Raw genomic sequence first — 24754 nt, 5'->3', positions numbered from 1 at the left:
GAAGAGCAGTTGCCATGCCAGGACAGGGGGCGGTCACAGGATGCTTGGGGAGTTGGGGGGGGGGGGTCAGTCCTCAGCATGACTAGGATGGGCCTGTTCCACTCCAGAGATGCAGGGTGGCTACACCTGCAGGGCCCCACTATTCCCATGCCTTTCCGTTATGTCATAGGTGTGTTTCACACCTCAGTGAGGTACAACACCGCTGGCCTGAGTCTCTGGATACCTGGGGCTTTGGCCCTACTGTTCAAATGTCTTTATGATCTGGAGGAACTCACATAAGATCTCAGGGCCTCTAGCTCCTCATCTGTCATATGAAGTCATTGAAATAATTAGTCCCTGTGGATCAAAATGTGCTGATTTAGGTCAGGCTTTAGTGAGTTTTCTGCAATTTCTCAGACCCCAGGTAGAAGTCAAAGAAAGCTGTAGCCCAGTGCTGTGTTGTAAGGCAATGGAGATCCGTCCACCCAGTGGCCCCGCCTCATTCACCTCTAACATTCTGCTGCTACACAGCCCACCTAGAATAAAGCGGGCTCGTTTCCATTGCACAGAATGGTGAAGGCAGATGGGAGTTCTTGGGTTAGTCAAGTCTCTCTTGGTTGAGTCACACGGGATGTTTACAAAGCTCCCAGCTCCAAAAGCTCTATGGTTTGGATTTTGTCACATCCCACAATTGGAAAGATGAGGGAAATGAGGGAGGGGACGAGTCAGTGTCCTCACCCCATCTGACAGAGGAATGCAAGGATTGCTCCCGACCCAGCCCCAAATCCAGACAGCAAATCCACGGTGGAGCAGAAGCCCCACATTCCAAGTTCCTGCACCCCAATTAGCCTGGCGGCCTAGAGGGTATTCTCCTCCTAGAATTCTCGCAAGGATCCCAAAGAAAGAATTTGTACTAATTTGTTAAATGTGGAAACACTTTTTTAGGATTAGAAAAGTACTTTGAGCTGGGAATTACATAACCTATTGCAGCTCTGTGCAATTGCACATTGGAAAATGGGTCATTTTCAGACTCTTTTTATCTCCCTCTCCCTCTCTCTCTTCCCTCCCCCACTCTTCCTCCCCCTCTCCCCCCTCTCCCCCAGCTCATAGCCGACGCCTGGTCAATGTGAAGTCCCGCCTGAAGCAGGCTCCAAGATACTCATCACTTGACCGAGAGCTTATCGAGTACCAGGAGAGGCAGCTCTTCGAGTACTTTGTAGTCGTGTCATTGCACAAGAAGCAGGCAGGGGCCTCCTACGTGCCAGAACTCACCCAGCAGTTCCCTCTGAAGGTACTGGGTGGGCCCGGCCTCTGTGGCCTGCCAGGGGACTGCAGAACTCATGGATTCAGGGAGGTTTGGGAATCTGAGGATCACTTAGTGTCCAGAATCTCAACATTGGGTCCTAATTAGGGATATCATGAAGAAACTCCTGGAGAATTTGGGAGGTCACAGGAGGTGAGATCCAAGGACTCAGAGTGTGATCAAAAATACATCCTAAATTCCTGTGGTCTCTATGCCAACTGTACCATCCTTTCCCCCCTCCCTCGTCTCTTTATCCAACCACATTTCCCAACATATTCTAGAGGCCTCTTTCCCATTCAGCCACACAGCTCTCCCTAAGGAGTGTCACATTTGTTGCCATGCTAATAAACATCTGTATGTGTGCCGTGTACCTCTGTATGTGCATACATACAGGAATCCTATTCTGTTCTAACAGGGTTCATGGCTGTGAGTATTGGGCTCTACCCATGTATTAAATCATGGCACCTAAAATGAAATGGCCCTGAATAAAGCCTCAAATGGCATGGCCAATACTATGTAAATTATTCTTAGTCTTTGACAGCAGTATTAAAGAGTTTCCATCACATTCTAATTCAATCCAGCCAGAATTTACTGAAACCCTATTGCATTCAGCCCCAGAGGTTTCAAAGATGAGCAAAATTTGTTTTCTGTCCTTAAGGAATTTACACTCTGACAGGAGAGCACAAGATAAGCATACAGCCCAGCCAGCGGGGCTCAGTGGTTGAGCATCAAACTATGAACCAGGAGGTCAGGGTATATGCCTGGGTTGTGGGCTCAATCCCCAGTGTGGGCTGTGCCAAAGGCAGCCAATCAATGATTCTCATCGTTGATGGTTCTATCTCTCTCTCTCTCCCTGCCTTCCTTTCTGGAATCAATAAAAAAATATATTTTTTAAAAAGGTAAGCACACAAAAGATTCAGGAGGTAGCATGTGACACTCTCCCTGTAGGGTTCATGCAGGCCCAAGGCTGCAGGTGTTCAGGTGGAGGGGAGCCTGTGTCCTGGCCCCCTGAGGGCCTCCATTTGCCATCACCACCCAAGTGAAGCCTAGGTTCCACCTGCCACTCCCCTCCTTTCCTGGGCCAGCCTTCCTTCTGTTGCACCACAGTGGTTCAGCACTGCAGTAAAGCCCTGTTCTTGGAGTTTAGGATGGAAACTCTACATAAATGAAGTGAGCCAGAGGTACCTCCAAACTGGCACATAGTCACCTTCATCCTGCTGACTTCTAGGGACAATCCCGTGAAAACCCCCATGCTATGGACATGCCTAGATTTGGGGACGATGTCCCCTGGGTAAGAGAGGCTGCTGGTTATCACTGACTCACAATACCACTGAGAACCACACATAGCGAGCACCAAGGAAGAAAGGACTGTCCTGTCATCCTGTTTACTCCTTGGGGCCAAACACAATGTTGTACATGGCAGTACTTAATCAGTGTTCCAGGAATAAAGGCATTAGTTCATGAATTAGTTCATGAATTAATCACCGTCACTATTGAATGCTGGTTTCCAACCTGGAATCTCCAGACTGCTAGACATCCACATTGAAACTTTTTTGAGTGGAAAATTGCATAGTCACTGTTAAGAAGAGATTAATCAGCAAATGTATAAAGAAACAAGTGGCCCTGGCCAGTGTGGCTCAGTTGGTTGGGTGTCATCCATGCACCAAAATGTCACTGGTTTGATTCCTGGTTGGGACACATGCCCAGGTTTCGGGCTCGATTCCCAGTAGGGGTTGTGCAGGAGGCAGCCGAGCAATGTTTCTCTCTCACATCCATATTTCTTTCTCTCCCCTTTCCCTTTCTCTCTCTCTAAAATCAATAAAAACATTTTAAACAGAAAATAAAAAGTCACCTATAATCTCATTCCATAGAGATCAACACATTTGTTGTGTTTTCTTCTAGTCTTTTCTCATATTATGATTTTCTTGCAAAACAGGGTGAGGCAAAAGTAGGTTTACCAGTATAGTTGTTCATATAGAAAGTAATACAATCCTGTCTAATAAAAGTAATATGCAAATTGACCATCACTCCAACACACAAGATGGCTGCCCCCATGTGGTCAAAGATGGCTGCCCCCATGTGGACACAAGATGGCCACCACAAGATGGCCAGCAGGGGAGGGCATTGGGAGGGACCAGGCCTGCAAGGGAGGGCAGTTGGGGGCAAACACGCTGGCAGAGGAGTGGTTAGGGGGTGATCAGGCTGTCAGGCAGAAGCGGTTAGGGGCAATCAGGAAGGCAGGCAGACGAGCAGTTGGGAGCCAGCAGTCCTGGATTGTGAGAGGGATCCCAGATTGAAGAGGGTGCAGGCTGGGCTGGGGGACATCCCCCCGCCACCATGCACGAATTTCGTGCAGCGGGCCTCTAATAATTAATAAAGAGTAATACAAGAATAAACTCTGTGTTTCTGGTACACACAACTATGAACATTCTTTGTCCCATTCTGTACATGTATCATTTTTTAATCATGTTTTGTAAACCACTGATTATTTATAAACATATTCAATACAAATTGAATATGTATTGGCTCAATGGATAGAGCAATGGCCTGCAGACTGAAGGGTCCGGGGTTCGATTCTGGTCAAGGGCACATGCCTGGATTGCAAATTCTAAATCATTTTTAAAATTAGATAATGCTCGCCGAAACCGGTTTGGCTCCGTGGATAGAGCGTCGGCCTGCAGACTGAAAGGTCCCGGGTTCGATTCCGGTCAAGGGCATGTACCTTGGTTGCGGGCACATCCCCAGTGGGGGGTGTGCAGGAGGCGGCTGATCGATGTTTCTCTCTCATCGATGTTTCTGGCTCTCTCTCCCTCTCCCTTCCACACTGTAAAAAATCAATAAAATATATATAAAAAAAAATTAGATAATGCTCTATTATGTGGGCACCCTAATATAGTTAACCACCTCCTTCTGCTGGAAATATGTCTTATGGCCAGTGTTTCTTTAATTGTATTTTTTATGTTATGGTGACCATTCCATACATGTATTTTGCATGCCAGGCTACTTTATGGTATATCTACTTCCTTCGCTCGCTCACTCTGTCAGAAGGACTGCTTCCTCTTTCTTTCTCCTTCTCTTTTCTAACTCATTTTCCTGAGTTTTGTGTCCCACTCCTATAGTCACCATACTCAAGGTTTATACTTCATATTTGCATGCTAGGAATCATTGTCATATTCCATAAGTTGTTTGCTGTCATGCAGTTCTCTGTGACAATTTACAGAGACTGGGATATTTTCCAGCCATCTGTGATATTGGCTGTATTTGTGAGAGGGATCTGTATGTACTACTCCCTGTAAATGTGCTCATGTGGCCCTAGCTGGCGTGGCTCAGTGATTAGGGCATTGGCCTGAGCAACAGAGGGTTGAGGGTTTGATCCCAGTAAAGGGCATGTACCTGGGTTATAGGTTCAAACCCTGTCCCAGTCCAGGCACATTCGGGGGGCAACCAATCCATGTGTCTCTTTCACATTTATGTCTCTCTCTCTGTCCCTCCCTCTCTTCCTCCCTCCCTCCCTTCCACTTTCTCTGGAAATTAATGGAAAAAATATCCTTGGGTGAGGATTAACCTAAAAATTTTAAAAATTAGAAGCGCAGATTCCTGTTCATACACAAAATAAGCAAACTCGTGGCTTTAAATATAATCTCTAAGTCAGACTTTATTCATTTGTTCTGTTTTTAAATAAGATAATGCTCACCTAGTCTATGATGTCAGATAAATTGGAGAAAGACAAACGAGACTAAGATCATTTTTTTAAAATATTTTTATTGATTTTAGAGAGAGAGGAAAGGAGAGGGAGAGAGAGAGACATCAGTTGGCTGCCTCCTGCATGCCCCCTGCTGGCAGTAGAGTCTGCAACCTGGGCATGTGTCCTGACCCAGAATCGAACCAGCGACCTTTTGGTGCATTGGACTCCACTCAACCAACTGAGCCATACCAGCCAGGGCAAGATCATATTTATTCCTAGCTCAGTTCCATACTAGTTGTGTGATCATGAACAGATGACTTAACATCTCAGGGCTTAATTTCTTACCTCTAAAAAGAAGACTGTGAGGCTAGATGATGTCTATTTTCCTTCCGGTTCTGACATTCAAGGAGTCTGAAATGAGTGGATTCACTGTAGGATGTAATGTGACTGGATGTATTCGCTGAGAAGTGTACACTTCTTTGCAGTACGGGCAGCTTTGTCTGGGCCCAGAGGTTTGAGACTTGATTTGAGGCTCAGCCTTGCATACTCATGAGTCTCCTGTTTGGAAGGGATTGCTATGACAGTTTTTCCTTATCGATTAAAATAGTTATATTCCAGAATGGTAGGCATAGACAGCATTTCTCTAAAGCACACTGCTTTTCCTCCTGACTTCCCCCATAAGACCATAGTTAGAACTGGCCGGGGAAAATGGCCTCAGCAGAATGAACTGGAAACCCTTCCAAGGAAGGGGGTTTTAAGGTGGTGGTCATGACTGTGGGAAAGTTGGAGATGTGGTCTTGCCACGCCTCTGCCTCATTCTTCCATGCTGTGGTTTATTCTCCAACCTTCTCTCGCCCTTCTCCCTGCAGCTGGAAAGGTCTTTCAAGTTCATGAGAGAGGCTGAGGACCAGCTGAAGGCCATCCCCCAGTTCTGTTTCCCCGATGCCAAGGACTGGATTCCTGTCCAGCAGTTTACTAGGTAGGTGCTGGCATCTCCCCTCCCCACCCTCAAAGACTAAGGCAAGCTCTAGCTGGTTTGGCTCAGTGGATAGAGCGTTGGCCTGTGGACCAAAGGGTCCTGGGTTCGATTCTGGCCAAGGGCACATGCCCAGGTTGCCAACTTGATCCCCAGTAGGGGGCCTGCAGGAGGCAGCCAATCAATGATTCTCATCATTGATGTTTCTATCTCTATCAGATGTTTAGCAACTGACCAAACTCAGTAGGTTGTGTATCCTAAATGTTTGAGGGCTGCTGTGTTCCTCAAAGTTGACCCAGCAGCCTCTAAGGACAGTCCAAGCCTGGAGGTGGCTCTGAACAGACGGTCCCCTGGAAACCCAGGGCAGTTCTGAGGGGGCCCAGAACTGTCCCACTCATCAACTTCTCCCTCACTGAGTCGCATCCCTAGACCAGTGCATGTGACCTCACCCTCATGCTCATGGAAGGCAGTAGCCACAATCAGTGCTCAATAAATGACTGTTTTGTGTCCTGGGATGGCTCAGGTGATAGAATTATATGAGATCTCAGGGTGAAAAAAAAAATCCTCTGAGGACACAGTGACACTTTAGATCTCCCTGTCCCTGACAGACTCCAAAGCGAGAGGTGACCAGAGTCCCAGCCAGAGATGGACAGCCAGGACAGCCTCCATCAGAAGTTTACATCTTTCACCATGGTGTGTCTTTGTTTTGTTTTGCTTCATAATGTACTTCTGTTTTCCCCACCACAGTGAAACATTCTCGTTTGTCTTAACTGGAGAGGACGGAGGCAGAAGGTTCGGTTACTGCCGAAGACTGCTGGTTAGTACCTTTGCTTCTCAGTCAGCAGGAGTGCCTCACAGAGCTAGCTCTGGCCTCCTAAGGTTTCACCATGTGCACGAGAGAAGGGACAGGTGGTGTGACAGGTTAACCAGGATGGTTAAGAACATGGAGGCAGAGCCCTAACCAGTTTGGCTCAGTGGATAAAGCGTCGGCCCGAGGACTGAAGGGTCCTGGGTTCAATTCTGGTCAAGGGCACATACCTTGGTTGCGGGCTCGATCCTCAGTAGGGGACTTGCAGGAGGTAGCTGATCGATGTTTCTCTCTCATCAATGTTTCCAACTCTCTATCCCTCTTACTTCCTCTCTGTAAAATCAATAAAATATATATATTTTTAAAAGAATATAGAGGAAGCCGTAACCGGTTTGGCTCAGTGGATAGAGCGTCGGCCTGCGGACTGAAGGGTCCCAGGTTCGATTCCGGTCAAGGGCATGTACCTTGGTTGCAGGCACATCCCCAGTGGGAGGTGTGCAGGAGGCAGCTGATTGATGTTTCTCTCCCATTAATGTTTCTAACTTTCTATCCTTCTCCCTTCCTCTCTGTAAAAAAATCAATAAAATATATTTAAAAAAAATATATAGAGGAAGATTGGGGGGTTCAGCTGAATCTTACTGATAGACGGGAACACTGTATCTGTCTCCTTCGGAAAGAAAATACTTTCTCCAATGTTTTCCCCACCAAGTAAAAGACTTTCTCTTCTTAAACCAAATGTCCTTTCTAATAAAACATGCTAAACAGACCTTGATACCTTAGTGAGAACATTCATAATGGGGCTAAGGACAGAAGGTTGGTTTTATTGTTCATGATGCAAATAATTGATCAAGTGTCTCCTTTAGAGCCTTTAAAAGTCATAAACTATCCCAATATACTGACTGTGCTAAAACATTTGAAAACTTGTCCTCTGAGGCCCATTCCCTTGAAAATCTTTAGTAGTGACACATCATTTTCTACTGAGATTATTTTAGTCTTAGAAATAGGCTAATATAGCCGAAACCGGTTTGGCTCAGTGGATAGAGCGTCGGCCTGCGGACCGAAGGGTCCCGGGTTCGATTCCGGTCAAGGGCATGTACCTTGGTTGCGGGCACATCCCCAGTGGGAGGTGTGCAGGAGGCAGCTGATCGATGTTTCTCTCTCATCGATGTTTCTAGCTCTCTATCCCTCTCCCTTCCTCTCTGTAAAATATCAATAAAATATATTTTTTTAAAAAAAGAAATAGGCTAATATAATTTAGAGTCAAGAATAATGCATGGGCCGAAACCGGTTTGGCTCAGTGGATAGAGCGTCAGCCTGCGGACTGAAGGGTCCCGGGTTCGATTCCGGTCAGGGGCACGTACCTTGGTTGCGGGCACATCCCCAGTGGGGGGTGTGCAGGAGGCAGCTGATAGATGTTTCTCTCTCATCGATGTTTCTAACTCTCTATCCCTCTCCCTTCCTCTCTGTAAAATATCAATAAAATATATTTAAAAAAAAAAAAAAAAAGACTAATGCATGGCCCTGGCCTGTGTGGCTCAGTTGTTTGAGCATCATCCCATGCACCTAAAGGTTATGGGTTCAATTCCCGATCAAGGCAGATGCCCAAGTTGTGGGTTCAATCCCCAGTCTGGATGCGTGTAGGAGACAACCAATCGATGTTTCTCTCTCACATCAATGTTTCTCTCACTCCCTCTCACTTCTTCTCTCTCTAAAATCAATAAAAATCTATTTTTTTTAAAAAAAAGAATAATGTGCCTAGCCAGCTTGGCTCAGTGAATAGAGCGTTGGCCTATAGATTGAAGGGTCCTGGGTTTGATTCTGGTCAAGGGCACATGCCTGGGTTGCAGGCTGGATCCTAAGTAGGGGGCGTGCAGGAAGCATCTAGTTAATGATTCTCTCTCATCATTGATGTTTCTATCTCTCCCTCTCCCTTCCTCTCTGAAATCAATAAAAATATATTTTAAAAAAGAATAATGCATGGCCCTGGCCAGTGTGGCTCAGTTGGTTGGGCATCGTCCCATGCAACAAAGGTCACCAGTTCAATTCCTGGTCAGGGCACATGGCCAGGTAGGTTAGTGGGGGGGTGTGCAGGAGGCAGCCGATTGACATTTCTCTCTTTCTCTCTCTCCCTCTTCCTCCCTCTAAAATCAATAAAAGCATTCTTAAAAAAGAGTAATGCATGGCACATAGTAGCTCTTCAGTAAATATTTGTTGAAGTAATTACTGACTAAAAAGTATGGATAATCCTTGAAAAAGTTAAGTAGGATCATAATTTTTGTTGGTAAAATTAATTTAAAGTATTGAGATTGATTTTGGGTTTTTTGAAAATTAGCTTAAAAGTCAGTTTCCAAAAAGGATTTTCAGAAGTTATTTCTCCTTTGGAATTATCAATATAATAAAAATATAGTTCATTTAAAAGTTTATTATAATAAACATATAGTTCCTTACAAGAAACTACAGTGATTTGGGTAAACAAATTATGCCTCTTATTTATGATTACATACATAGGTCATATTGAGCACCTACTGTGTGCACAAGAGTTGTCCGAAGGTATGGTGCATGAAAACATCTGACAAACAATAGCACTCAGAAATCTTTGGGTTCTTTCCTTCCCTGACGTTTGTAGCACTCATGATTTCCTGTATTTCTCTCCAAAAAGCCTGGTGGCAAAGGGAAGCGTCTCCCCGAAGTTTACTGCATCGTGAGCCGCCTGGGATGCTTCAGCCTCTTTTCAAAGGTGAGGATTTGGGCCTCAGAGAAAGGAGGCAGGGCCCAGAAGGACACAGGAAACACCCCAGCTTCCGGTACTTTTATAATCTAACTCTCCACTCTTCCTTCCCATTTCCTCCTCCTCCCCTCACGGTGGCCTCTATTTTCTTATCATTGGATCAGGAAATAACAGCTGATGCAGGTCAGGGCTCTGAAACTGGGGAAGGAGAGAGAATCAAAGTAATTGTAGCTAAGGATGGGAGGGGCAGAGGATCTTCCCAAAATATCCCATGTTTTATTTTTCTTCTTCTAAGCATTGTCTTTGGTCATATTTGCTTTTGCTGGACAAAAACCCACTATGATGCATGTATGTATGTATAAGTATCGATGTACATATGTGCTTTGTGTATATGATTTGTTATTGTAATAATGCCCTAAGTCTATTGAAATCTTAATATAATTTGTTCTTCTGCTAATATACCAAGATACAGGAACTGCCATATTGAGTTGGCCCATCTGCCGCAGTATTTTGAATTGGTGTATAGGAGAGCATTATGCTATATTATGCTAATGACAAAAATCAGATATAGCTAAGTTTCCCATATTAACTGGACATGAGTATCTAATCCATAAGTTTATATAAAATCCTTCAGCATTTATTTCAGTCTGAGCTTTCTTTCAGAGAATTGAAGTCTTACGTCTACTGTCCATGGGTGTGAGGCAGCACTTCCTAAAAAGCATTCCAAAACAAAAGTCCACCTCCTGGACAAATCGTATGCACACAGCACGTATACACATATGTACACCTCCACCAACCTCAGAGGAAGCCCGAATTATGTTGATAGAGTGTGACCTCTTGCCAGATAGAACTCATACTCTATGCAAGTGTGTTTGAAATAATTAGTAATATCGGTGTAATCTGAGACATGCTCTTACCTCCACTCCACTGGTAGTAATCATTCTGCATTAAAGTTGGTCATTTATAAATTGCTGCTCATGCTGCTCATGGATTTAAAGACCGAGATAAGGCAGTAGGTCACAGCCTTTGTTATTGTGAGAATGCTTATGTGAAAGCTGGAAATAGCCCTGGTTGGGTAGCTCAGTTGGTTGGCCCATCATCCTGAGGCACCAGGGTTGCGGGTTCAATACCGAGTCAGGGTACATGCAGGAATCAACCAATGAATGCATCAGTAAGTGGAACGACAGGTAGATGTTTCTCTCTCTACCTTCCTGCTTCTCCCTAAAAAAAGAAAGCTGGGAAGGGGGTCAATGGGTGGGATAAGGACACATATGTAATACCTTAATCAATAAAGAAAAAAGAATTTTTTAATTAAAAAAAAGAAAGCTGGAAGTAAAACAGCTCATGTGAGTTAGCCCAGCTTCCGAAGGCAGCTGTGGAATTCACATGAGCTTCGTTGCTATGTCCTGTGCAGGGGATGTGGAGCAAGTAAACATGCCATCATGCTTGCGTGAGGCACAATCCTGGGATTTCACGTCAGTTTTGTGAGCAGGGATATTTTAAGAGTGTAGTGTCATGACTTGCCAGAGATGGTACAGCAAATACTCAGAGTAGAATCAGAAACAGAGCTTTGGCAAACTGATCCCTAGAACTCAAGCTATTTTCAGGGACAAGGATGACAAAAATGGCAAATTGTTCTTTAGTTCAGAGAGGAATCATGGATAAGAACTGCTCTCAGAATCTCTGAAGAAGGTTTATCATTAAATATTGCCAGAATAATGCATATAGCAAACCACAGTGGCTGAAAGCAACAATCATTTATTCTCATAGACATGCAGGTCAGCCAGGGCTTGGCTCTGCTGATCTCACTGGGCTCCCTCATGTGCTAGGAGTAGGCGGGGGTTGGCTGATCTGGGCTGGCGGATCTGCTTTAGGCTGCAAGTCCGGTTGTGTCTGGGCCACATGTCTGTCATCCTCTTTAGACAGAGAGCTGGCCCACGTCTGCTCTTCTTACGGCTATGGCAGAGGCACAAGCAGGCAAGAAAAAACTCAAAAGGCAGGCCTCCAAAGGCCTCCGAAGGCCGGGCCTACCACTGGCCCTCTCATTCCACTGGCCCTGTGCTCCTCAACCATCTTTCATTATCGTTTCCCTGTGCAGCCTTTTAATATATTTTTTCCCTCACTTGTCTCCCCCTCCCTATGAAATTCTTTAAAAATTTTTGCCATGTTATTTTCTTTTTATTGAGTTAAATACATATAATATAAAAGTTACCATTCTAACCATTTTGAAGTATACAGTTAATTGACATTATGTTCATTCACACTGTTGCGCAACCACCACCACCATTCATCTCCAGAACCTTTTCATCTTCCCAAACTAAAACTCTGTACCCATTAATCACTCACTCCCCATTCCCTCCCCACCCCTGCCCACCAGCCCCTGGCAACCACCATTCTACTTTCTGTCCCTGTGAATTTGACTACTCCATCAACTCACGTCAGTGGAATCATACACTATTTTTCCTTTTGTGACTGGCTTATTTCACTTAGCGCATGCCCTCAAGGTTCATCCATGTTAGAACCTGGATGAGAATTTCTTAACTTTTTAAGTCGGAACAATATGTATATACCACATTTTGTTTATCCATTTATCAGTTGATGGACATTTGGGTTGTTTTTACCTTTTAGCTATTTATTATGAATTATGCGGCTATGAACATGAGTATACAAATATCTGTTTGAGTCTCTGCCTTCATTTATTCCAGGTTTGTACCCAGAAGTAGAATTTCTGGATCATAGGATAATTCTATGTTTAATTTTTTAAGAAACTACCATATTATCTTTTTAATTTTAATAATAAATTTTATTTAATATATCCAAAATATTATCATTCCAACATGTAATCAACATGAAAAGTTATTGATATTTTACATTATTTATTTTGTATTTTGAGATCCACTGATTATTTTACACTTACAACACATCTCAATTCAGACTAGCCATATTTCAAGGGTTGAATAGGTACATGTGATATTTTTATAAATGGCTTATTTTCCCAATTTTTTTCCAGTTTTATTAAAGTATAATTGAAGTATGATATTTTTGGTGTTTTTTAAAGTTATTATTAAATTTATTGGAGTGACATTGGTTAATAAAATTATATAGGTTTCAGGTATACAATTGTATAATATATCATCCATATATTGTATAGATATACAGTCAAGTCTCTTTCCACCACTATTTATTCCCCCTTTACCCTCTCCTACTTCTTCCCACCCCCATAAATGGCATTTTAATTGAAATTCTTTGATTTACAACTAGATTGTGAAGCATCTTGCATTTGAAGTTTTATAGTAACAATTTTATTGCAATACAACTCACCATATAATTCACCCATTTAAAATATACACTTCAAAAATAAAATAAAATATACACTTCAGTGGCTTTTAGTATATTTGTATATTATTCCCACTGAGAATGCCCAAAAACTCACATCAAGGGGGGCTGGAACTATACTTCACCCCTTTAGTGGGGGAAACTACAAAGTCACATGGCAGCCAGACCAGGGTAGCTCAGTGGTTGAGCGCTCAACCCATGAACCAGGAGGTCACTGGTTAAGTTACTGGGTTGCGGGCTCGATCCCTAGTATGGGGCATGCATGAGGCAGCCGATCAATGAGGTTTCTCTCTGATCAATGTCCCTGTCTCTCTATCTTCTCTCTAAAATATCGATACAAACATCTTTTAAAAAAAAAAAAAAGATAGCAACCTGTTAACAAAAAAAAGTCACATGGCAAAGAGAGTAATGACAAGAGGGGAGAGAATTGGGGTAATAACACATACGGTAAAAGAGACTGTAAGCTTGGTCTGATGTAGACAGCAGGGCTTCCCATGATTTTTCAGTCTCCATGGCAGGCCCACTTCATCTGGAACAGGCAACACCTTGGTGCCCTGACTCAGGATGGCTGAGCTTCTTCTCTGACCCTTGCAGATCTTGGATGAGGTGGAAAAACGCCGAGGCATCTCTCCTGCCCTGGTACAGCCCCTCATGAGGAGTGTCATGGAAGCCCCTTTCCCATCATTGGGCAAAACCATCATTGTCAAGAACTTCCTGCCAGGAACAGGAACTGAGGTAAGTGGTCAGATTCCTTTCCTCTCCTAGGGGAGAGAATGGCCCAGACAGCCAAGTCCCAGTGGTCTGAGGGGCTGGCTTTTGGTGGGCTGTCATATTCGGTGGTGTCCTCTTGCTCCTCGGTGTCATAAGTCTAGTCCATCCAGCCCAGGATTCTGGCCCAGAGAGCAACCCCCAGAACTGCGCCATGGCAGCACATGGTGTTTCTTTTCATGATGTTGGCCTTCCAGGTTAGGGACCTGCACTGAACATTCTTGGTTTCTCACTAAAGCTCATTGCATTCTTTTTTTTTCTTTTTTTTTTTTCTTTTTGTATTTTTATTGATTTCAGAGAGGAATGAAGAGGGAGAAAGGGAGAGAAACATCAATGATGAGAGCGAATCATTGGCTGCCTCCTGCGTGCCCTCTACTGGGGATTGAGCCTGAAACCTAGACATGTGCCCTGACTGGGAATCGAACCCTGACCTCCTGATTCATAGGTTGACGCTCAACCACTGAGCCACGCCAGCCAGGCCCATTGCATTCTTGAATTGTATATGAACCTGTTTATGTTTTTAGCCTGCATGACCTCTGTAACTTTATTATGTAAAACAGATTATTTTTAGGGAAGTCAAGCTCAGGGACTGCTCCTTATTCACCCTAGACTCTGAAGAGTGCTCCTGTCCTTGCTGGGCTGGCATTTGATGCAGGAGCTGGTTTGCATTCTTCCCATTCCCCTTATTAGGCTCTGGTACCTCAGAAGGCACATCTGTCTCAGACTTGGGGCTCTAGTTCTAAAGTCCCAGGCAAAACAAGTCACCTGTGGAGCCAGGGCGCAGGAGGGAGGGGGAAGATGGGTCTGGGACATTCCAGAACAACCCAATTTCCCAGCATAGAGAAGAGCAGTCTCCCTGTGGCTGGAGAAACATCCCACACCAGATGTAGGCAGCTTGGCGTTGGGGATGTTAGCACTAGTGAGCCCACTGCGTGGACAGCCCTGAGCAGGCACTGTGCTGAGATTAAAAACCAATCTCTGCTCTATGAAGGAGCCAGCTCCTTACAGAGAAAAAACATGCACATGAGTAGTGACCAAGATGAGTTCAGGAACATAACAGCAAATATGGAATGAGAAGATACACACTCATCGTAAGCGCTGAAAGACTCCACATCAGGGGGTTGGGATGGGGTTGGTCCTTTAAGAAAGTCCTTCTAGATGCCCTAATCAGTTTGGCTCAGTGGATAGAGCTTTGGTCTGCAGACTGAAGGGTCCCAGGTTCGATTCCGGTCAAGGGCATGTACCTTGGTTGTGGGCACATCCCCAGTAGGAGGTGTGCAAGAGGCAGCTGATCGATGTTTCTCTATTATCGATATTTCTAACTCCCTTTCCCTCTGTAAAAAGTCAATAAAATATATATTTAAAAAAAAAAAAAAGAAAGTCCTTCTAGAGGAGGTGAGTCTGGAAAGTGCTGCTCGGACCTGCTGGTCCTTCTGAGTGAGCCTGCGACTCCATCTCTCCAGGTGATACTTCCTCCTGAGACCTACGCTAGCCTGCCCGGCTCTAAGGGACAGTGCATGGTCAACAGGCAAAGAACTCCGTGTGGAGTCCAGGAGACCCTCCGACCACTTTGGGCCAAGGACACTGCTTCCACCATCCTTTCCCCACCTCCATCCAAACTGTCCTTAGTCTCATAGTTGAGTGCGAGGCATGTGCTTCCCTTCCACACCTACCTGCCGCCAGTGTCCTGGGTTCTTTCTTTTCCCCAATCCCTTTTGTTTTCCTTTCCCTTTACCCTGCCAGTGGGCCACCTTTGCAGAGGACGACTTGATGTGTGAGCGGCCTGGCTGAGTAGGCGGGCCCTTCACGGCTGCTCCTGTTCCCTGGCAGGTGATTGAACTGTGCCGCCCGCTGGACTCCCGGCTCGAACATGTGGACTTTGAGTCCCTCTTCTCTTCTCTCAGTGTCCGCCACCTGCTCTGTGTTTTTGCCTCCCTGCTTCTGGAAAGGAGGGTCATCTTCATCGCAGACAAGCTCAGGTACAACCTTGGCTACTTCTGATAAAGTGTTTGAATGACAAGCAGTCTTGGACTGTCTGATGCCATGGTGGGGGTAGGTGATGGTGTAGGATTTCAGAGGAAGCTTCTCTGAGGTGACAGTAGGAGTCAGTGGGCATCTAAGATGCAGGTTCGGAAGCACACGAGTGGTGTGAAACAAGGTAGGCCTGCACTGCTCTGCAACACTTACCTGGTATTGGACCTACTTTTTATTCATTCTGCTTTGTGTTGGGCACTCTACCATGTATGTGCTGGGGACAAGGAGAAAGATCCAGAGCCACCCTCAAGGAGCTCTCAGTACAGTAGGGCGACAGGGAAGAGAACAGATCACCCAGTAGTGCTGTGAGGGCTCGCTAGAGGGGTGCGTCCTAGAGATGGAGAAGGACACCCACTCCCAGCGCAGGCGCGGTCCCCCTTAGCCTAAGGCATAGTCCAGGCAAAAGCAGCTGCCTGTATGAGGGAAAGGATACAGGAGGCTGAGCACAAAGCAGTTCCCTGTGGCTGAGCAGAGAGGAAAGCGGAGCCGGCAGAGGTGGACCCCGGCGATTCGTGGAAGGGCTGCAGGGCCACGCTAAAGAGCACAGGCCTGCCCTAAAGGATCCCTGTCTACAGTATTCAAATCAGTCACAGAATCACACACATACTCACTGCCTAATGGTCACACTCAGTGATTTGCAAGGGCCATGTCACAAATCTAAGAAGGTCCAGGAGGAGCTGCAGATAAGGATTTGGGATAATTCTGAACTTCTAAAAAAAACTGCTGGCATTTCCATCATTACAAAACACTGAAGCAGAGCCTTATTCGCTCTGAACTGAGGGCACAGGAGCCTCAGTGGCAGCTGCAACTCCAGACAGTCTGCGATGTGGGCCCGGCTGAGAGGGCCTGCTGGCCAGAAGCAGATGAGGCCAGCTAAGGAGTCCATCTGGAGAGAAGGCCATTTGCCAAAACACAAAAATTGAAGCACTGTGGTTCAGAGAGGAAATACTCCTCTCAACTCTGGAAAACAAAAGGGAGGAAGAAGAAAAGGGAAGGAATGGAAAGGACAAAGCCTGTGAATGTGGAGCTCATCAGGGGGCGTGGTAGGAAATGGAATCCAGCCCCCCACCACCACGCCACGCCATCTGGTCACCTTGATGATGTTGCTTTTGGACGGCAGCCCCTTGGCTCTCCCAGCCTGCTCCACCCTGTGTTCCAGTTCTTCACTCTCAGTGTCACCGTTACTGTACTCCCTGGGCACTCCGTCAGCTCAGCTCGGGAAGCAGGCCTGTCTCTGAGCCTGCAGCTGGTGCTGGGCGCTGGGCAGCTCTCCAATCTCGCTGGACCCTGGGGAATTCAGAGCAGAGAGTTCTCAAGGTTGGGGCCCTGGAAGCCACGGATGAGTAATAACCCTTCAGTGACCAGGATCAGATTTCATCACATTCTAGTAACTGTCTGTGTTCTCTGGCAGCTGCGCTCTGTGCCCCACTGTCTCTAGTTGTACATTCTCAGGCTTGACTTTGGGGGCGGGGAAAGGATGATCTTATAAAGGCCTAGACCTTCTGTGTTCAGAAGTCGGGGGCACGTTCTCCACCTCTCTTGTAGCTTTAACGGCATACTTCTGGGGGCTTTGGCTCAGCCTTCCTTTTTGGGGCTCTCCAACCCTCAGTTGTGCCCCCTCCCCTAACAAGCTAAGTCTGGCTCACCTGGAAGACATTGACATAGCTACTAATCAGAGCACAGAGACTCCACCAAAGAGCATTGTGTATGTGAGGTTACCAAGCAGGAAAGCCAGAACCCACCTCTCCTCCGGGCTGCTCCACCGAAAGGTGTTCCTCCAGGAGGAATGAACAAACACCTAGCTCTGTCTGGTTTGTGGGAAAAGAGCTATAGGAAATCAAGGATTCTTGGGTTAGGTCCCGACAAATAGGGCTTGGGAGGCAGTGGCGGGCTGCCAGTAGTTTGACCTGGAAAAATCTACAAAGAAAGCCTTCCACATAAGTTTGAGCTGGTGCTTTCATCCTTATCAACTTGGCACAATTCTCTACCCGGTGCACGTGCACCCCTTCCTGGCCCTGTTCAGCTAGCAGGGAAGCAAGCGCCTCATTCTGATTTCCGTCCATAGCCCCAATCTTTTCAGCACCATAAAGGAGTGAATGAGAACAGGGTGTGCCACACACTCAGTGCATGGCCCTGTGACATCCCAGGGTGGACCTCAGCCTGGTTAGGCCTGTAGTCACTGTTGCCAGCACCCTCCCCCTACCACACAATTTATTTACTCATCATTGTTAGTGAGTCTGCCCACTGCAAGAGGAAATAGCAGAGTTGTGGCAAATATTGTATGAGTTATAAAAGGGTTTTAAGTGGAGCCAAAAATCTATCAAATCTAGAATAACATTTTTGTTCCGTTTCATCTTTAGGATGGACATTGAGTGTTTCTTAAGCTCTGTCAAGCCAAAGTCTGACAGATGGAGAAGAAAGAATGTTGTTGTGATGGCTTGTTCTGTTGTCATAACAACCCAAATAAATATTTCCCTATACCCCTTTCTTCATTTCCCTAATGATAAACATTTTGGGGGTTTTTTTTAGTTTATTAATTTCAGTTCCCAAAGTTTTGTCTAACTCTATAGATGAGGCTGAATAATAAAGTCATAAGCTGCACATTTAAAAATTTGTACAAAAGTTTTATATGGGACAGAGGCTTTTTCATTGTTTGCTTTTTATTAAAATACAAGTGAAAGTTTATTTAGAAAGTTACAGAGGTAGAAAAAGTGAGCCAGCTGGGCTGCATGGGCTCAGGAAACAAGTTACAGAGGCAAAAGGAGGACCCCTGGAGCTTAGTGGGGGGGAGAGCAAGCAAAGGTACCCACTGTGAGGGAAGAAGAGGGGGAAAGGTGTGGGCTGCTCCAGAGAGAGAGAACGGGACAGTGTTTTTAATATTCAAGAAATTTACTTTTTATCTTTTTATAGTGCAGTAACACTAGAAGCTGAATGACAGACTGCTAGCTAATGATATATCAAATCTTGACAAATACTGGAGTTTGAACCTTGGCTTTAACATATGGGTAACTACACAAATAAGTTCATATGTAGCTGTGCACCTTTGTCCTTTTGGTTCATTTTTAAAATATATTTTTATTGATTTCAGAGAGGAAGAGAGAGATAGAAACATCAATGATGAGAGAGAATCCTTGATCGGCTGCCTCCTTGGGAGCTAGAGCCCGCAACCTGGGCATGTGCCCTGACCGGGAATCGAACCATGACCTCCTGATTCATAGGTCAACACTCAACCACTGAACCATGCTGGCCAGGCCTTTTGGTTCATTTTTAATCAGTATCTGTAAGCCTAAATGGGGTCCCCTGTCCTGTCTAGAATCAGTTGCGCCCAGCAATGTTTGCCATCTCAGGGAAAGGCTGGTTTGTAAACACGCCCTCTCCAAGCACGTGAGTTTGCCCAAGCAGGGTTTGAAAGTGAGTAGCTACTGTCTTGGTGGTCTAGCATCTAAAAGTGAGCCAGCTGGCCGAAACCCATTTGGCTCAGTGGATAGAGCGTCGGCCTGCGGACTGAAAGGTCCCGGGTTCGATTCCGGTCAAGGGCATGTACCTTGGTTGCGGGCACATCCTCAGTGGGAGGTGTGCAGGAGGCAGCTGATCGATGTTTCTCTCTCATCGATGTTTCTGGCTCTCTATCCCTCTCCCTTCATCTCTGTGAAATATCAATAAAATATATAAAAAATAATAAAAAATAAAAATAAAAATAAAAGTGAGCCAGCTGGATTGCGTGGGCTCAGGAAACAAGTTACAGAGGTGAAAGGACCACTCCTGGAATGGCTGACAGTCTTAGGGATACATACAGGGTAGGCAAAAGAAGGTTTACAGTTGTGAGTACGTGAAACAGTTAATGAAACTATTGTAACAATCATAACCAGCATTCCATACGAACAACTATAAACCTACTTTTGCCCACTCCTGCACATTTGCAAGCTTGATCCCCATGGGGGCGTTCAGGAGGAGGCCAATCAGTGATTCTCATCATTGATGTTTCTATCTCTTTCTCCTTCTCCCTTCCTCTCTGAAATCAATAAAAATATATTTTTAAATGCAATTTTAGTGACACAGTAGCATCAGTCTGATTAAATATTAAGTATTAACTACCTATTTTTCCTGTGAATACCAAGAAGACAACATTTGAAGGAATATTTAGAGAATAGCATAGTCACAGATTATTGTCCTCTACCCCAAACCCATCCCTAACAGAACCTTGGGCGCTAGACACTTAATCCAGTTCTGTCCGAGTCAGGTCCCTCCCAGGGTGTGCTGGCTTTTTGTTGTCTTTTGGGGGTTTACTGTGGCAGCTCAAAATCTCTCCAACACTTTCATCTATGAATTTCTCAGAGTGAGATGTCACCATTGCTCTTTGGTCCTGTCTTTGCTTATGAGCCCTGAAAGTCTTGTTTCTTTCCAATCACAGCTATTTCCTGCTCCTGGATTTCTGTCGCTTTGTAGTTTATGACATTAAATCTGGAAGGACATCAGAAATTATTTAGTCCACTTTCCTTATTTAACAGAAGAGGAATCTGAGGCCTGAAGAAGTTAAGGGCTTTACCTGAGATCACACAGTTTTCTTGAGGCCCAGCCTATGTTCTTCTTAAACTAGGTGACACATTACTTCAGGGTTTGAAAGTACGGTAATGGAAATGTGGCAGCCACTGCATGGTGACACCCACCCCCGCTAGGTCTCACCAGGCACCAGGCCAGACCACAGTCTACCTGTCACCCCTGTTCCTGGGAATGATGCACTGGTAGGAGCGATGCTTTGCTTGGGATACTAAAGAATACTGACGGGCTCATCCTTCAAACTCCTGGGGTGTCTGTCTAGCTCAGGAAACTCATCATTTACTCTTCTGGTGGCATCTTAGAGGAAGCTCTATGCTGGATTCTTACTGGTTCCTAGGTGAGTGGGAAGGCAGTGAGCATAGTAACCCCACTTATGGTACAGGGACTGGGTGGCACCAGAACTGAAGCGCCCTCTGCAGGAGAATGTTAGCACTCAAGTGCATCCTGATGCCTATGAACTCATGCTTCAGCATTCTGGGACCTGAACCTCACCTGTGCCCAGCTTTGCCCTAGTGTGTTTGGCTCAGTGAATAGAGCATCAGCCCATGGACTGAAGGGTCCCGGGTTCATTTCTGGTCAAGGGCATGTGCCTTGGTTGCAGGCTCAATTGGGGCTCGATTGTGCGTGCGGGAGGCAACCAATCCATGCGTGTCTCTCACATCAATGTTTCTCTCTCTCTATCTCTGCCCCTCCTTTCCACTCTCTCTAAAAATCAATGGGAAAATATCAGGTGAGGATTAACAACAAAAAAACAAAACAAAACAAAAAAACCTGTGCCCAGCTTTTAACCCTGGGTCCCAGCCAAATTCCCACTGGGGCATCTCCTCCCTCCCTCACTTCTATACAAATTGTTCACAGCTTTGTCACTGGTGTTCCTTTCCTCCACCCACACTATAATATGAGTCAGCTGCCGGGCTCTCTTCCTGGGCCTTCCCTCAGCAACACTGCCTCTCCCCCACCCAGCAGATGCTCAGTGAGGCTGTGTGGCAAGCGTGTTTGGAGAGTCACCTGAGCATCCAGAACCAGAGACTGTTCTTTGCACATTCACCCACCCCCCACAGAAGGCTCCTATAGCCTTCACAAGTCAGGGAATAATTTCGTTAGCATTTGCAGCAGAGATGGAGAAAAACACTTCAGCTACACTTAAAATAGTCCCTCTTTTCTCCTCTACCACTTATTTTTTGCGGAAAGGCTACCACTAACTGATTATTTGCAGAATTTGACCTTTCCTTCTAGTGTTTCAAGAGGCATTTTTTAGAGAAGAGTGATGTGGGCTAGAGAGCAAGAGGAACGAGCCGCTCCTCAGTCTGGCCCGCCTGTCATGTTCCTGCTGCCCTGTCTCCTGCACCAGCCAGCAGGGTGCTCATGATAACCAGCTGTGGAAACACTTGGGTCCAGCTGCAACAGAGACCATTTAAAAAACAAACAAAAACCACTTGCTAGGAAAAATAGTCAATAGTGGCAATACCTACCTCCCTGTCCAGCAGGTTACCCAGTTGAGTTGTCATCATTTGTCCCATCACAGTTGAATACCATTATCCTTTAGCTCACTGCATTCCAGTTACCTGAATGAATTTTATCTTTCCGTAACATTTATTCCCCCGCCCTATGTCACTGGTATTGCTTATCATTGTTTTAAAAACTGGTTCCAACCACCTTTGTCCTCCAGTTGGCTCATACTGCCACTGAACCGGGGTCTCCTCACCCTCTGGGGGTCTGCCCAGCTCTGCAGGGCAGCGTGAACTTCTACCAGGAGACAGCTCAGCATGTGCTGTGGCAGCAGAGAGAAGGGAGCAAACGATTATACTTCCTCCTTCTAGGGATGAGGCACAAGAAAACAAAAGGGAGCTGGGGCGGAGGGGGGGGGTGTTGAACAGATGTATTTTTGGCTCCATTCTTCTCGCTATATCTCTTCCGTCTGCTCCAGTCTGCAGGACTCTTCTACCCCCCTGCCCCCCACTGAACTCAGAGGTGATTTGCACCCGTTTTAGCCTCAGGTTCTTTAGTTATAAAGTTCAAAAGAGGATGAACTCTATCTCTAAGATTACTCCCAGGTCAAAAGTTCTGTGATTGGGAGAAACCAAGACAGTGGCATAGGTAAATACCTGAACTGCTGCCTCGCACAACAATTTCAAAACTACAACTAAAAGACAAAACGTACATCATCCAGAACCACAGGAAGGGTGGCTGAGTGGAAATTCTACAACTAGAAGGAAAGAGAAAAGCACACTGAGACTCAGAGGAGCTGCAGAAGGCAGAGGTACGGAGGTACGCATGCGGAGAGGGCTGGCAACTGAGTACGCGGCTGGCTTTCTCAATCGGGAGAGAGACAAAAGCTCCCGAAAGCTCTGAACTCCAGTTCCAGGCAAGAGTCTGGAGACCCAGACTCATTAGGGGAGAAACTGGACAGTCTGGCAGCGGGCGAAACTCGAGGGTGGCTTTCTCTCAGAGGTGCTTGTAGCGATTACCACGGGACACTGAGACCCAGGGGCCTCTTAGGGCAGGACTGACGAGAAGCCATTGCTGTCTGCTCCGCCCTGAGACTCTGCCCCATCCAAGCTGAGCACAGAGGCTTTTGCAAGTCTTGTCTCATAAGGGTGTCTCCAGCACAGAAGTTCTCCCGGTGTAGACACAGCTGATCCTCACAGCCAATTGGCCTGGAGGTCAAATCCTCCCAGTGATACCAACAACAATCAAGGCTTAACTACAACAAGACTGTGCACACAGCCCACAAAGGGGTACACCAAGAGTGTCCACCTCAGGTAACTGGGAGGCTGACCCACTGGGCCCTATAGGACACCTACCATACAAAGCCACTCTATCAACTCAGGGAAGCAGCGAAAATACGGAGACAGAGAAATAGGTCACAAATGGAATGGAGGAAAACAAACGACTGGATATAGAGTTCAAAACCATGGTTATAAGGTTTTTCAAGAATTTTCTAGAAAAGGCCGTTAAATTTAGCGAGACCCTTGAGGATATAAAAAAGGACCAACTAGAAATTAAGCATACACTGACTGAAATAAAGAATAATATACAGAGATCCAACAGCAGACTAGAGGATCGCAAGAATCGAGTCAAAGATTTGAAATACAAAGAAGCAAAAAACACCCAACCGGAAAAGAAAAAAGAAAAAAGAATCAAAAAATATGAAGATAGAGTAAAGAGCCTCTGGGACAACTTCAAGCGTACCAACATCCGAATTATGGGGGTGCCAGAAGAAGAGAGAGAGAGCAAGATACTGAAAACCTATTTGAAGAAATAATGACAGGAAACTTCCTCCACCTGTTGAAAGAAATAGACTTACAAGTCCAGGAAGTGCACAGAACCCCAAACAAAAGGAATCCAAAGAGACCACATCGTGACACATCATAATTAAAATGCCAAGAGCAAAAGACAAAGAGAGAATATTAAAAGCAGCAAGAGAAAAACAGTTACCTACAAGGGAGCACCCATACGATTGTCAGCTGATTTCTCAACAGAAACTATGCAGGCCAGATGGGAGTGGCAAGAAATATTCAAAGTGATGAATAGCAAGAACCTACAACCAAGATTACTCTACCCAAGAAAGCTATCACTCAGAATTGAAGGTCAGATAAAGAGCTTCACAGATAAGAAAAAGCTAAAGGAGTTCATCACCACCAAACCAGTATTATATGAAATGCTGAAAGGTATTCTTTAAGAAGAGGAAGAAAAATAAAAAGGTAAAGATAAAAATAATGAACAACAAATACATATCAACAGGTGAATCTAAAAATCAAGTGAATAAAAAATCTGATGAACAGAATAAACTGGTGAATATAATAGAATCAGGGGCATAGAAAGAGAGTGGACTGACAATTCTCTGGGGGAAAGGGGTGTGGGGGTGCGGGAAGAGACTGGACAAAAAGCGTACACCTATGGATGAGGACAGTGGTGGGTGGGTAAGGGCAGAGGGTGGGGTGGGAACCGGGTGGAGGGGAGCTATGGGGGGAAAAAAGAGGAACAATTGTAATAATCTGAACAATAAAGATTTATTTTAAAAAAAAATTCTGTGATTCTTTACCTTCCCTGGAATCAAAAGTGCTTGAACCACAACTCTGAAATGTAAACATGAGTTCTGAGTTTTTATTCTTTTAGTGAATTGACTAAAGTGAGAGTTTCAAAGACTGGAGATGTAGACCACAGATGACAGCATCTACTATCTAAACTGTCACATGATCCACTTCTTTCTCCAAGTAATATTTAGGAACTTATAACAAATGTGCTATAAAAGGAGATGGGTTTCATACAAAATGCTTCTTCATTCAGGGAATTCTTTTTTAAAGACTTCTAAAGGACTCCCTCTAGTCACTTGGAAATGAAAGCTAACATCCCATAAGATATGTAACATATCAAAGTTCCAACTCAACCATTGCTCTTTAACTCTCTCCACCCCCCAGTTCGCTGATCCAAATCATTGGTTTCCTTTAACTGCAGACTACAATGAGAAATACATTTTACATTCAGACCCAGTACATGCAACACACACAAGTACACAGATCATGTACAACTGAAAACATGCAGCAAACTCTTATTTTCTATTCTTTTTGTTGTTGTTT

The 24754-nt window shown here is 45.3% G+C and overlaps 1 protein-coding gene across 1 annotated transcript in view; it reads left to right on the top strand.

Moving 5' to 3' along the window:
• DENND2A (DENN domain containing 2A) overlaps positions 1–24754 on the top strand; it is a gene marked incomplete at its 5' end in the record, with an annotated part of 104163 nt that overhangs the window by 63041 nt on the left and 16368 nt on the right. Inside the window, 6 exon segments of the mRNA XM_080665272.1 lie at positions 1083–1270; positions 5837–5946; positions 6691–6760; positions 9411–9488; positions 13410–13550; positions 15414–15562. Of these exon segments, the coding sequence (XP_080521398.1) occupies positions 1083–1270; positions 5837–5946; positions 6691–6760; positions 9411–9488; positions 13410–13550; positions 15414–15562 (736 nt within the window).

Source organism: Plecotus auritus (genome assembly GCF_963455305.1).
Source record: "Plecotus auritus genome assembly, chromosome: 4".
Lineage (NCBI taxonomy): Eukaryota > Metazoa > Chordata > Mammalia > Chiroptera > Vespertilionidae > Plecotus > Plecotus auritus.
This window is presented reverse-complemented; position numbering and strand designations above follow the sequence as displayed.